The 15,346-nt window shown below is 38.8% G+C and overlaps 1 protein-coding gene across 3 annotated transcripts in view; it reads right to left on the minus strand.

The window, feature by feature from the left end:
* The window catches only part of TBC1D4 (TBC1 domain family member 4), a 221,994-nt gene that overhangs the window by 49,842 nt on the left and 156,806 nt on the right, over positions 1–15,346 (minus strand). For all 3 annotated transcript variants that reach the window (XM_073795301.1, XM_019921164.3, XM_073795300.1), the window contains exons 6-8: positions 13,205–13,296; positions 12,812–12,922; positions 7,145–7,264 (exon numbers count right to left, since the gene is read on the minus strand). In XM_073795301.1, coding sequence (XP_073651402.1) covers positions 7,145–7,264; positions 12,812–12,922; positions 13,205–13,296 — 323 coding nt within the window. The remainder of the gene's footprint in view (positions 1–7,144; positions 7,265–12,811; positions 12,923–13,204; positions 13,297–15,346) is intronic.

Consider the following 15,346-nt stretch of genomic DNA (forward strand, 5'->3'; position numbering starts at 1 on the left):
CCTTTTGGGGTTCAATCAAATTTGTTGGCAGTATTAACAGCCATTCCAGCATGGCAAAGAGAACTGTCTGCAATCTACTTCCATTACTTCTAAATCATCCATTAGATAACCAGATATTCAGACCAAGCTTACTGAAGTGACTTTGGTTACAAAGTCAAATATTATTCACCCATAACATCAGTGAGAGTCCCATGAACTTGGTGTCACATACAGATAAACACCCATGTGGAAAGTACAGCACAAAAAACCACAACAGTTATAAAAGAAAATGGTTTAATACATACAACCTCCCTACAACCTAGATCATAATTTACATTATAGGATTATAATAAACACAGGTTTAAAAAAGAAAACTGCATCCTAAAATGTATGGATTTAGCTTCATTCATTATTCCATAATGCAAAACTACTTCAGTAAAGTCTCTCTAGAAGATTAGATAAAAGTCCGCTTCAATAATGGTGAATTGGTTCTCAATTTTCTTTTCACACAGTTCTTTGGTGATGATCTAAGTAAATAACCAAAGGGATCATCTCATCTATTTCTCTCTATACTTCATGTAGGAAGAAACTGAAGCCAAGTATTGAAGGAAAGAAGATGGAAAGGCTGGTTAGGAACCACATCACACAGAAGGTCTTAAGAGACAAAATACAGACTAAGATGTTCTATATAACTCTAAAACACATGGGAAAGTTCTAAAAAGAATAACTAGAAATACGTCAAGTCAGTGTGACAGTGACTCTCCACAATGAAAAAACGCACAACATTTTTATAGCACTTTACAATTTTAAAGTGTGTCTCCAAACATTTCTTGGGTTTAATGGGGGGGGGTTAAGTTTCATTTTAATTTTTAATCAAAGTAATACCTACACAAAGTTTCAAAAGTCAAACTGTGCTACCAAACTTATGATGTTAAGTGGCAATCACCAGCCCGCTCCTTCACATGCTGAATCCCATTCCCCAAAAGCAAACACTTGAAATTACTTATATCAATGCTTCTGTTATTCAACTTACATTCCTATTCCTTAATCTTTCCATTTTAGGCACTATCCATTGACTTCCTACTCTGGAAGATGAGACTTTAGGATTCTCACTTCATTACCCATCCCCATACACACTTCTCGCTTCCCCTCTTCTCTCAGTAGAGTTATACCACGTGTTGGTTAAACCAATGTTTTGTGCTTAGATTTTTACAACCTTGTAAATACTGTTTGCACCTGAGCTACATATTTTACTACTAATACAACTCACATCTTGTGCAATTTGTTCTTCATAGAGTTAACAACTACCTCAGTAATCACCAGTTTATTACTACTACTAATTTATTTATCATTAATCTATTACCAATAAATCTCAATATGGTCAAACATTACATAATCCATTAATTGCATATTTCTTTCTTTGAGTACCCATTTTGGAGATCTCTGTCTTCCTGCCCCAGTCTGGACTGGTAGCAATTTAGGTTTGCTGAATAGATGTTTCCAGTATTATCCTTCACCATCAACCTAGAAATTTCCTTTGATGCTATTCTATGTTGGAATTTCTGCTTCTTTGAGCCCATGTCTTCCTCTTTTTTAGTTTACTTCCTCATTTTGGTGGAACATATACTCCAGGTGCTTTCTGAGAACAGGAGACTTGGAAGTAAATTATTTTTTCATTTACATGTCTGTAAGTGTCTTTGTTCTATGCTTATATTTTATTAATAGTTAGGCTGAATATACAATTCTGCCTGGAAACGTGCCTTCAGAATATGTAAACATTGCTCAACTGTCTTTCGGTACAGAAGTCGAATGTCATTGTGATTCCTGAGCTGTATGTGTGCCCTGCTATTTCTCTCTGGAACAGAATCTAAGTCAGTCTTTCTATTGTGCATCTTCAGAGCCCATTACATTTTGAAACATGTCCATCAGCTCTAAGAAAACTTTTAAATGATTTCTTTGAAAATTTCTGCATGCATTTTCTTTCTGGAATGCCTACCATTTGGCTTTTGGATCTCCAGATAACTTTTAACCTCGTTCTCTTATTTTCTTTTTCTTTGTCATTTTGCTTTACTTTCCAGAAGTTGTTGGAAAGTTGTTTGCTTTACTTTCCAAAGTTGTTTTTTTTCAACACTAGTTTCCTAGCCTTCTACTGAATTTTTCTTTTTATGTCCACCGTCAGAAAGTTGTAGGAGTTCTTTCCTGTCCTCCATGGACTCTTATATTTATGGTATCCTACCTTGTTTCATAGAAGCAATATTTATTCTTATCTATGTATATCAATTATAGTTTTCTATTTCCGGTGGCTCCCTAAATAACAACTATATCAATCATAAAACAAATAGCTGCATCTATACTACTGAATGCTTACCACGTGCCATGTACTATGTTAAATATTTTACCATGCATTACCCCCTGCATTCCCACAACAATTCTAATGAAGTAGGTATAGTTTTTTGGTTTAACTTTACAGATAAGGAGACTGAAATTCTTACAGATTAGGTTGCCAATGTTTACACAGTTAAAGGACAGAGGAGCAATTTGAATTCAGGGAGTACAACTTTAAAGTGAAGTTCTTGAGCTCTCACTCCATACTACCTCCTGAAGAGAGAGCTTTGTGAAAAGTAGAATTACAAATAAAACCAATTAACCTACATTGGTTAAGGGTTATTTTGCAAATGTCCCAGAACTTGATGAAGGCTCTTTCAGTTCTTCAGTTCTATACTATAACCTGACATACTTCCAGCAATAAACCATACATTTAGCTGATAAATTACTGGGTTCGCGTGTGTGGAAAAGAAAAATGGGCCACGTTGCTTTCTGTTATTTTTTAGCTTTTACTTACATGCCAACCTGCCTGGTTATCTCAGACAGGTTATTTGGTCACAATAGAGAAAGCAGTCAGATGGATATCAAACAACTTCCATCATTAGAAAAACACTTAGATGACACATATTACTCATAGGAGTGTTTTATCCATGAGTTTTTCTTACACACAAAGAAAAATAAACCTACTTTAAAATTATACTCTACCAAAATCATTAATTCACACACTTCAACAAGTGAGGACAATGGCTATTACTCTGAAGAGAAAGTGAAATGAGGACTTACTCTTCTTTTTTTTATAAATTTATTTATTTTTGGCTGTGTTGGGTCTTCGCGGCTGTGTGGAGGCTTTCTCTAGCTATGGTGAGCGGGGGCTACTCTTCATTGGGGTGCGCGGGTTTCTCACTGCGGTGGCTTCTCTTGTCGCGGAGCATGGGCTCTAGGCGCACGGGTTTCAGCAGTTGTGGCTCGAGGGCTCTAGAGCGCAGGCTCAGTAGTTGTGGCGCACAGGATTAGTTGCTCCACAGCATGTGGCATCTTCCAGGATCAGGGCTCGAACCCGTGTCTCCTGCATTGGCAGGCGGATTCTTGATCACTGCACCGCCAGGGAAGTCCCTTGATGACCATTTTCTAATGACTTACACTTTATATTAGTGAATATTTCTCTTTTAGAACTATAAACATATATTAATAAGTATATTAGGAAATGTTCCTCTTTTGGAAAGCTTCAATTTAAGAAAAAGCAACAGGGACTTCCCTGGTGGTGCAGTGGTTAAGAATCCACCTGCAAATGCAGGCGACACGGGTTCGAGCCCTGGTCTGGGAAGATCCCACATGCTGTAGAGCAACTAAGCCCATGCGTCACAACTACTGAGCCTACGAGCCATGTCTACTGAAGCCCGCATGCCTAGAGCCCATGCTCTGCAATGAGAAGCCTGCACACAGTAACAAAGAGTAGCCCCCGCTCACCGCAACTGGAGAAAGCCTGCGCACAGCAACGAAGACCCAACGCAGCCAAAATAAATTAATTAATCAATTTTTTTAAAAAAAAAGAAAAAGCAACAAACAACCAGAATACAAGACTCTGTCTTTTCACCTTTGCGCAGATAGCTTTTTCAGTTTAACTATATTATGATTTGGTAATGCATGTGTCAAGCCTTTTGCCTTGGACCCACTTTTTAATTGCTAATGAGCTAAGCTTTAAAGCATTTTAAAAATGTATCCTGTTTCATAAACAACTATAGTTAGTTAAATAAAATATTCTGACTTTTAAAAATAGCAGCAGTTATGAGCCAAACTATGAGTGGAGTGTCAATTTTCTCCTATGTCACTCAGAGAGAAAAAAATAAACTGACAAGTTTCAGAAGTACGCAAAAACCCTTTACTATGTAACCTTTGATACAACATGGGTAGCTGCCAACCTTCTCAAGAAGTCCATTCTGCTGCATATGGTGCAAGTAAGACCTTGTTAGGCCTAAGACCTTGTTAGGTCACATAATTTGTGGTACTTACCAGCACTTTGGGACACAAAAGCTACAGTATCCACCTTGACCAAAACAGGTTGGCAGTGCCCTTGCTGAAAAGTCATTACAGCCATACAAAGCTATGTAAGCAGTACTTCAAAGTCAGCCGTGCACGTACTGTGCAGAATGCCAAGGTATTCAGTGGGATAAAGAGCGTCACACTCTAAATACCCTCGTGTCCTTTTATAAATGACAGAGGTTTCAGAGCTTACCACTGCTGTATGTACCAGCTCATACCTACAGTGTGATATTTTCCTAATATACTGACATTACACCCTCACGGTAATATGACCTAAGCAGGTATGAGTATGCCCGTTTCACAAGTGGGGAAACAATGGCTTAGAAAAGGTAAATAATTTGTAAATAAACGTAAATAAATATAAAACCTGCTAGGGCCAGATCTGGAAATCGGATCCTCTGACCACCTACGTAAACGATCTTTCTACTAAAATTCTCACTGAACACCATAGGAGAGAAGGAGAAAAGGAGGGAGGGAAGGAATGAGCGAGAAAGAAAGAACATAACTGATTTATAAATTTTGAAGATGAGGAGGTAGGAAAAGTTTATGGAAAGTTGCATTAACACTTCCGACAAATCTTCTAGAGGCTCTTTTCCTAAATTCTGTTTTCTGCTAATAAAATAATAGCATTGTCAAATGACCATGCTTGCTGCAAGGCTGTTAGAATTACAAGAATCTCAATCATCAACAGAAATTACCCATAAAAGTATTCTGAGTTCTAGCAAAGAAATAAAAATAAGAACACCAGACATCACAAGTCACTGTGTCCCAATGTACTACTGCACTTGACTTTCTTGCTTTTAACACTTTTGAAGATAACAGGTAGTTATTTTGTAGACTGTATCTCAATGTGGGTTTGTTGATGTTTCCTCAAGATTAGATTCAGGTACTGCCCCTTTGGCAGGAATACCACAGAAGTGCCACTGTGTTCTTTGTATCAGTGGCACCGGATTTCAATTTGTGCCATTGCTGAAGATGTTCAATTTGATCATTTGATTAAGGTGGTGCCTGCCAGCTGTTTCCACTGTAAACTTACTGTTTTCCCCTTTGTACTTAATAGGTATTAATTCTACCCAGTAAATATCCTGAGCATGATCAAATTTCCAATGTATTAATTTATTTTTCCTATCACAATAGACTTATAGTTTCCTATCTTATACAACAAGTCACTATCTGTTGCTATCATTTATTTTGATACTCATTGTCTCAGATGTCACCAGTGGAAGCCCTTCAAGGTTTTTTTGTCTTTGTGACATCCTGTTACCTTTCTTTGAGTATTCCCTTACTACCTAGAACACCACGATGCTCTGGACTTACCTTCTACATTCCCTACAGTTCTGGAACTAGCCATTTCTCCCAGGATCATGGTTCCTTCTTAAAGAATGAGATATAGAAACCAAAATCTGAGTGCCAGGGCTTCCCTGGTGGCGCAGTGGTTGAGAGTCCGCCTGCCGATGCAGGGGACACGGGTTCATGCCCCGGTCTGGGAAGATCCCACATGCCGCGGAGCGGCTGGGCCCGTAAGCCATGGCCGCTGAGCCTACGCGCCCAGAGCCTGTGCTCCGCAATGGGAGAGGCCGCAACAGTGAGAGGCCTGCGTACCGCAAAAAAATAAAAAATAAGAAAAAAATCTGAGTGCCAGACCTAAAATCTGGGTCATCCAACCAGGCTTAATTTATTATCTGGCATGTATAGGAAAGCTGTTCTCAGCTCCTATCAGTGGACAAAGTCAGGGACCGTAGGTACACATTTACTGACACACGCATATATTAACACATATACATTACATAGAACATAATACATGTAATTCTATTGCTCAAAATAGAAAACCAAGATTCCATACTGCTACCTCTGAGTTGAATCCAACAACACAGAACTCATTCTAATTTCCTTCCCTTTCATATTTGTAATTCCCTTCTCCCAGAATCCCACTATCCTTAAACATTTACATATTTGATCAGTTCCCTGTGTGTAACCCACCTCCACAATTGACACCTCACACTCTCCTCACGCCACTCAGGCTCCAGCCTCCCCACCCATGGGCGCCATCCTTGTATTGGGCGCCTTGAATGCTTTCTCCCCTCCACTCTGGCTCTGAGCCATCCCTCTGCAGGATGTCCTCTTCACCGGCTCTCACTCCACTTCCAGAAACGAGGTTGCCCCCGTAGGCTGACACCCTCCTCACCGCACTCTGGTGTCCACATGCTGCACTGGGTCACCCCCATACAGAGCAACCCATACAGGCTCTGTTCCCCTGTGCTGAGCCACTGTGGCTTCCCTGCCTTACAGACCCGAGACATCTACATTGCTGTGTCTCGTCTAATAGCGTTAGGAGTGAATTGCTCAGGAAGGGGAAAATGAAGAGGAAGAGAAATAATTTTGCTTATTTTTAAACAGAATATATAAATTCACTGAATGGAATACACGCATGTCTGTTAACTTATACTAACTATTTTCAGCATTCCCTATCAGCTCCTAGAAATAAGTGAAAGAAGGGCTTCTTTATAACTTTATGTGGCAAATGATAAAAAGTTCTTAAAGGATTGGCCATCAATATTCTATTATTTCCCCTTTCCTATACATATATCTCAACTGCTCAAATTCAGATATCAGAGGCACCAGAATAAATCTAGATCTGAAAATGAGACTTTTGTTGAGAGATTATTTTAAATAAGTGTTAACTAACTTAAAGTTATCTTAAATTTTTTTTAAAGGAAATGTTCGGTGAGCCAGTTGAGAATGAAGCAGTTAGAAAACACAGACATAATTAATACCTTAAAGAGCCTCAGTTTAATCTTACCCTTGAGAAGATATTTTCCAGGGAGCTAGTTAAGGATCTCTTAGCTTTATTTTTCAGAATGTCAAGTTTGAACCTTCCACTGCTTGTCGCATTTTCTGGGATTGTACTATTTGAAATAGTCTATGGAAAGAAAAACATACATTTTAGGTTGGAAATACTCAAGGTTAAATGAAGCTTTAAAGACAGGCTTATGGCTAAGCCACTAAAAAGCATGTGAATTCTTCTGTAGCTCTATTAAGAAGTAATAATTTAGGTTCCACATCGTGAGTACACAGATTGTAAGCAAAAGAGATTAATTTTTAATATTGTAAGCAATAAAAAAAGACAGAAATAAGATCTTTCCTTTATGTCTTTCCTTTCTGCTAATATATTCCTGCTGCATTTAATAAAAACTAAACTTGAGATGCCCATTTTTACTGCTGTTATTTTGATTAACAGCTATAACCATCCCTTTCCAAGTTACATACTTTATATCCAAATTACCGAGGAAAACACAAAAAATTGGTTTCAAAGAACAAAGCATCTTCTAGTAAAGCTGGATTCTGCTAATGCCTTTGTTATAATTCCATTTTCATTTGTGAGTGGGTCATTTATCTTTTCAATCGACAAGTATTCACTGATAGTACTGAACTGTACGAGAATCTACAATGTGTCCACTATATGAGGTTCTCCAAATATTTTATCTTATATAGAGATAAAAAGCTACTATGTATATTGCATGGTTCTTAGTGCCAGGAAGCTTCCAAGAGAGAAAACTCATCCTTTGCTTGGGGAGGAAATACGTTCACTCGTAGCATTGACACAAAGCAACGCATAAGAATCAAATATGGAACCATGGGTTATGGGTCTCAATGGTCAGGAAGAAAAGGATACATGGGATTCAGACAGGCAGAAAAAAGGAGGTGAAGACTTTCCCAACACTGGGGATGTTGCTGGCAAAATCATAAAGGCTGGGATGCTCACGGGACAGGGTGTCAGTACAGGTGTTTGACTAAAACAGAGGGAAGTAGTGGAAAGTGGGAAAGTGAAGCTGGAGATAAAACCTTGAATGGTCTTAAGTGCTGGGTAATTAGGAAGAATCACTGATCACAATTTACAAGCAGAGGGGCATCACTGTGAAAGTAATGTTTTGGGAAGATTTATGTGAAAGGACTGTTCAAAAATCACCTAAAGGACTGGGAAATCAGAGACTGGAAGATCAGATTGAAGGCTTCAGGACAGTCTACGCAGGAGGCAATAGAGGTCCATACTGGAGCTGGCTCCACGTGGCCATCTAAGGAGTTACTGATATAAGAAACATGATCACGATCAAAAAGGAAAGAAAACAATAGATAGAGATGTGAGCTGGACTGGGCTCGGGCTGTGTATAAGGACTGGGTTGACTCATCATTCTAAGGCTTTGAGATGAATGACACAACGAAAACAGGGAAATCGTGTTGGCACTTAGCACAATGCCTGACATAGCAGCTACTCAGTGAATACCAGGTGAATAAATGGAAGGAAGAAAGGAAAAGAGGGAGCAAGGGAGGGAAAGAGAGAGAGGCAGGGAGGAACTTAAGTATACTGACAGGAAAACATACACAATTTGTTAAAATCTCCTCTGTGGTCTTGACCGCCCTTCGTCATATAGAAAATGCATATCACTCCTCACATACTGCCTTCGGCCTTCTGGTCAACATGACTATCACCACCAACGACTGATTTAATCAAAGCCATGAACAGATTTTAGTCTTTATGTTTCTTTTTTTTTTTTTTTAACAAGATCTACTTTATTTTTTTTACATCTTTATTGGATTATAATTGCTTTACAATGGTGTGTTAGTTTCTGCTTTATAACAAAGTGAATCAGTTATACATATACATATGTTCCCATATCTCTTCCCTCTTTCGTCTCCCTCCCTCCCACCCTCCCTATCCCACCCCTCCAGGAGGTCACAAAGCACCGAGCTGATCTCCCTCTGCTATGCGGCTGCTTCCCACTAGCTATCTACCTTACATTTAGTAGTGTATATATGTCCATGCCTCTCTCTCACTTTGTCACAGCTTACCCTTCCCGTTCCCCATATCCTCAAGTCCATTCTCTAGTAGGTCTGTGTCTTTATTCCTGTCTTACCCCTAGGTTCTTCATGACATTTTTTTTTCTTAAATTCCATACATATGTGTTAGTGTACGGTATTTGTCTTTCTCTTTCTGACTTACTTCACTCTGTATGACAGATTCCTTATGTTTCTTGACCTTCCTATGTCATTGGACATTGTTGATCTTCTTGCTTGAACTCTTCTCCTACCTTGGTCATTCACCATAATAAATCTTTCTACCTCATTATTCCCTTTCAGTATTTATCACTGGCTCCATTTTAATTCACTCATTGCCTGAAATGTGGGTGCTCCTCAGAACACCCTCCTTCGACTTCAAATCTGTGACGAAGTTCATAGTCTTCCACATTTATAATGTCAGCTCAAATTCTATGAGCACCAAATCCATTATTCTAATTAAATCTCACACTTCCAAAATTGAATTCTTATTTCTTATTTCCATCTTTCGCCCCGCTCTTGCCTTCTTTCTGTATTTCCTAGCTATTACATCTAGTTCCTCCAAATCTGAAACCTTGAAGTGTCTCCCAGCAAGCCCCTCTCTCTTCCTAAACATATCTATCCAATCAGTCACTAAGTCCTAAGGATCATGCCTCCCAAATTGCTCTTGACTCAGTCCCTCCCTCACATCTCCAGGGCTCCAGTTTACCCTCTCCCTGAGACAAAATACATTTTTCAAGACGGAATCATTCAATCTATTTATGTCCCAGTGTTATCTCTTGTCTGGTACATACTTGTATCTCTATGCCAATCACACCATATTCCATATTTTAATTCATCTGATTGCATGTTGGTTTCTTCTTACAGTTAGAGCTGTCATTATTCATCTCTGTTGCCTAGTACAGAGTATGCACTTGATAAACGAATCACTTCTCACGTATTCTATTACCAAGGTCTCCTAATTTGAGAATGTGGCTTCAGTCCTAACACTGTCAACCTCCTTACCCAACCAGCCACACATCTGATCCTCTCACGCTCTTACCTGAAGTCGTTTAGTGACAAAGTCTGATCTAGCACTTAAGGCTATTCATCATCCCACTGCTGCCTAGCCTTCCAGCCTTATTTCCCCATAATTCCCATGCAAACTCTAAAAAAAACAGTATGTCCTTGAAGGGCCTCCAAGCAGTATGTTCACTCATGGTTACAAAGTTACCACTTAACTTTGCACTTAATGTTCCTTTCTTAAAACACAATTCCTTGGGAATGTAAATTGATACATCCACTATGGAGAACAGTATGGAGATTCCTTAAAAAACTAAAAATAGAACTACCATACGACCCAGCAATCCCACTACTGGGCATATACCCTGAGAAAACCATAATTCAAAAAGAGTCATGTACCACAATGTTCATTGCCGCTCTATTTACAATAGCCAGGACATGGAAGCAACCTAAGTGTCCATCGACAGATGAATGGATAAAGAAGATGTGGCACACATATACAATGGAATATTAGCCATAAAAAGAAATGAAATTGAGTTATTTGTAGCAAGGTGGATGGACCTAGAGTCTGTCATACGGAGTGAAGTAAGTCAGAAAGAGAAAAACAAATACCATACGCTAACACATATATATGGACTCTAAAAAAAAATGGTTCTGAAGAGCCTGGGACAGGACAGGAATAAAGATGCAGATGTAGAGAATGGACTTGAGGACATGGGGAGTGGGAAGGGTAAGCTGGGGCGAAGGGAGAGAGTGGCATGGACATATATACACTACCAAATGTAAAATCGATAGCTAGTGGGAAGCAGCCATATAGCACAGGGAGGTCAACTTGGTGCTTTGTGACCACCTAGAGGGGTGGGATAGGGAGGGTGGAAGGGAGACCCAAGAGGGAAGAGATATGGGGATATGTGTATATGTATATGTATAGCTGATTTACTTTGTTATAAAGCAGAAACTAACACACCATTGTAAAGCAATTTTACTCCAATAAAGATGTTAAAAAAAAAACCCACACAATTCTTCAACTGTTCTGATTAGAAAGCTTTATCTCCCCTAAAACTCCAGCTCCACCCCCCACAAAAATCTCTTCCTCTTGAATTCTTTCATTCTTTCCTCTATCCTTACTCTTCATTCCAGCTCCAAAGCAAACATGTAGCTACTTCTGTGTTCACTGAACATTCTTTTAAAAAGCCATATTGTTACACATGTACTACAATGTTCATTGCCGCACAATTTACAATAGCCAGGACATGGAAGCAACCTAAGTGTCCATCGACAGATGAATGGATAAAGAAGATGTGGCACATATAAACAGTGGAATATTACTCAGCCACAAAAATGAATGAAATTGAGTTATTTGTAGTGAGGTGGATGGACCTAGAGTCTGTCATACAGAGTGAAGTAGGTCAGAAAGAGAAAAACAAATAGTAAGCTAATGCACATATAGCTTTTTATTAAAAAAAAAAAAACAGTACTGATGAACCTAGTGGCAGGGCAGGAATAAAGATGCAGACGTAGAGAATGGACTTGAGGATGTGGCGGGGAAGGGGAAGCTGGGACGAAGTGAGAGAGTAGCACTGACATATATACACTACCAAATGTACAAAGGATGGCTAATGGGAAGCTGCTGCATAGCACAGGGAGATCAGCTGGATGCTTTGTGAAGACCTAGAGGGGTGGGATGGGGAGGGTGGGAGGGAGGCTCAAGAGGGAGGGGATATGGGGATATACGTATACATATATGATTCACTTTGTTGTACAGCAGAAACTAACACAACATTGTAAAGCAATTATACTCCAATAAATATATAAAAAAATAAAATAAAATAAAACTAACAGGAATTTTAAAAAGCCATCTTGTTGCCTCTCTTATATGTATCTATTTATGTTTGCATTCCCTTTTGGATTATTTGGGCTCTTCTCTGTAGGCTACGTCATTATTCACGTCTCTTTTGTCACCATTATCACATAGATTGATTCATAGAAGGTCCTCTAGAAGTGCTTGTACAATAAATAATTAAGGAATCACTTATCACACGATATGTGGTTTGTTCTGAATAGAGTGACATTAAGACATAACCTGAATTAGTGTTATCAAGAGGTAAATATGTCATGATTTCTTTAGATGTTGCTGCCAGTGGTCTTGCTTTACCTACATGCAGCTGGGAACACATTCTAAACCACGTGCACAAAAATATCATCCCTTTGTTTGCAGCCAGGGTAGCCGTTTCCATGACATTACTGCTTCTTTGCATGTTTGCTCTTTACCACTCAAGGCTATGTAAGTTTTTAATGAAATAAGATGTTCATGTGAATTTGAAATAAAATAATGGATTAATATTACTAAAAATGTATGTTCATTCTAAATCATGAGCATTTATTATTACTGGTTTTCTACCAAAACTCACAATTTTTTTTACATTTTAAAATCATTACTATTTTATCTCAATGTGCCAATGTTTGCTACAGTTTCCTATAAAACTTCTAAAATGCTGGGGGGAAAAAAGACTATTAGGGCTTAGCCCTAAAGATGAGAAGACAAAGGAAAGAAACTCCTTTTACATCTTCTGTGATATTTTGACTGAATATATGAAAAAACCAAAAATAGGTCAACTAGAAAACATCTCACCGATGGGCCTTCCCCAATGTGCACGTGTGTCCTCTGCTTGGCTTCGCACAGCTGCCTCAGATGTAAAATCACAAGTTCGTTTTCCTCCTGGTCATTGACTGCCTTCATCTTCTGTTGAACAGACAGACGGAGAGCACATTATGGTAACACAGCTTTCACTGTTTTACTTTACCCTCATTTCGTTTTGTCTGTCTGGCAGACAAACGTAAGTAAAGCGAAGCATTTAGCTGCTCTTAGAAACAAAAGTAACAGTGGCATTGTAGTAACTATCCAACAGTGCAGTAGTATATCTATCTTTAACGTCAGATAGAGAAATGGAAAAAGGAACTCACAGAAACAGGGTCCAATTCTCATTCCTTATACTTTACTTGTGAGGACTATCAATAATGTTACCTGAACGCGTTCAAAGATGTCAGCTTGCTCATTATCTGTGAGGGACGAGAGATGCCTCTGTATTACCAGCTTGGCTCTTGGCGGATAGAGACCTAAGGGAAATGATGGGGATTGGTGTTAAACAGATTCTAGCCACAGAGATCAAAATGTGTATGTATGTGTATATATATATATATTTATATATATGTATGTGTGTGTGTATATATATATATATATATATATATATATATATATATATATATATATATAAAATGCACTGCAGCTTGTCCCTTCACCAGCAGGCTCTGAAGTTAAATCTTTTCAAGGAGATGTGTTCCTGCCTATGACAGACCTTGGAACACTACAATAAAATGATTAAAACAAAATGGAAAACCTCCTCACCAAAATCAATTGCCCTCGTCAGTAATCTTGAAGTCACACTTAATAACAAAAAATGTATACATGATACCAAATCAACAGCATAACCAGATACCATTGAATATACTAACAAACTTAGCCACCCTAGAAACTCATAGGTGAATACTAGCCTTGGCCAAAATCTCTAAGCTTAAAACTTGACATTTAAAAAAGAAAGAATAGCTACTAATATTAAAAAGTAGAGCTAGAGCTTACACAGGAAGCTCTCCCCCTCATACAGGTCTTGGTAATAAAACCAAGGCATCATTAGTTTTTGTTTGTTTGTTTTTGCGGTACACAGGCCTCTCACTGCTGTGGCCTCTCCCGTTGCGGAGCACAGCCTCCGGACGCGCAGGCTCAGCGGCCATGGCTCACGGGCCCAGCCGCTCCGCGGCACGCGGGATCCTCCCGGACCGGGGCACGAACTCGTGTCCCCTGCATCAGCAGGCGGACTCCCAACCACTACTCCACCAGGGAAGCCCTTATTAGTTTTTAGTGACATTTTTTAGTGTTACTATTTTCCCAATAAATTGTTTACCTCTTTATACCATATTATTTATATATCTAGTGTACTTCTGCATATAATTTATATTAAGTCCTTGGGCAAAAATTTTTTCCATGAAAACATTTTTGTTTTTATAAATTTTTTAAAAAGGGAAATGTAATTCATATTTACAAGGATTCACCGGACCATCCATTTTTAAGGAACAGATCTCCTTTACATAGTTAGGGACCACTTATACTACTGTTACCGTACTTTGATTAGAAAGAGGATATCTAGCCACGTATAGTATTTAATGACTGTTATAGGTAGACTGTACTTTAAAATCCCTAGGAGAGATTCACCTCAAAATATGCATTGTTTTAAAAGAACGAGAATTCATTTCATGATGGTTAGAACGTGTAGAGTGCCACCACTGGGTCTATTTTAAACCACTGTGCAGAAAGAAGAAAAACTTCTGAAAACTTCTCAGCTCTACCTTTCTTTGTGCAATGTACAATAAAACGCTGTGAAAATCTCTGTGACCACGTACAGAAACACTAAAATTCATTTTGACGGTGTGATGCCACTCACTACCACAATTTATTATTTGCTGGCAAAGCCTCCTTAATAGGTTCCTTAGGCAATATATTAAGAAACTGATACACATGATTGTTTTTGTTTTGTTTTATGTTGTTTAATATTCCAGCATGTTATTAGCATGTGTAGGAGGATAAAAGATTAAAAAGAGGAGAAGTAAAGAGGGTCCTTATTTGAAGTAGGTAACTAAATCTATGGCCCAGGAAGTTTCTTTAGTCCTTTATTTCAGGGGAGGAATTGCAAACAGCTTATTTGTAAATTATGCATGCCCCCTACTCCGCCTTGCATCTGATTTGCCTTTCTTCTTCCCCACTGTTTAGAGTCACTGGTGAGTGACTTAACCGATCCTGAGAGGTAAGGATACTATTTAGCCCTCATGCACGTTATTGCAGGAAAACCTGACTGAGGGTAATTGATCCACCTCTACAGTGCTCAACATCCCCTTAGTTTCACATTCTGAGGACTGGTCCTTGAGAGATGGTCCCCTTAGACACTGTCTCCTGGATTCACTTTGGTCCCCCAACATGGCTGGTGCTTTTCTTCCTGGTCTAAATGACAAGGCTCCCTTGACACAGGGATAGATGATTAGGACTCAACATGAGCATATGCATCTTTTCCCTTTCTTTTTTTTTTCAGTAGAGAAAGAACTCCTTATTAATGCAGCC

This window comes from Tursiops truncatus, chromosome 18, assembly GCF_011762595.2.
Source record: "Tursiops truncatus isolate mTurTru1 chromosome 18, mTurTru1.mat.Y, whole genome shotgun sequence".
Taxonomy (NCBI): domain Eukaryota; kingdom Metazoa; phylum Chordata; class Mammalia; order Artiodactyla; family Delphinidae; genus Tursiops; species Tursiops truncatus.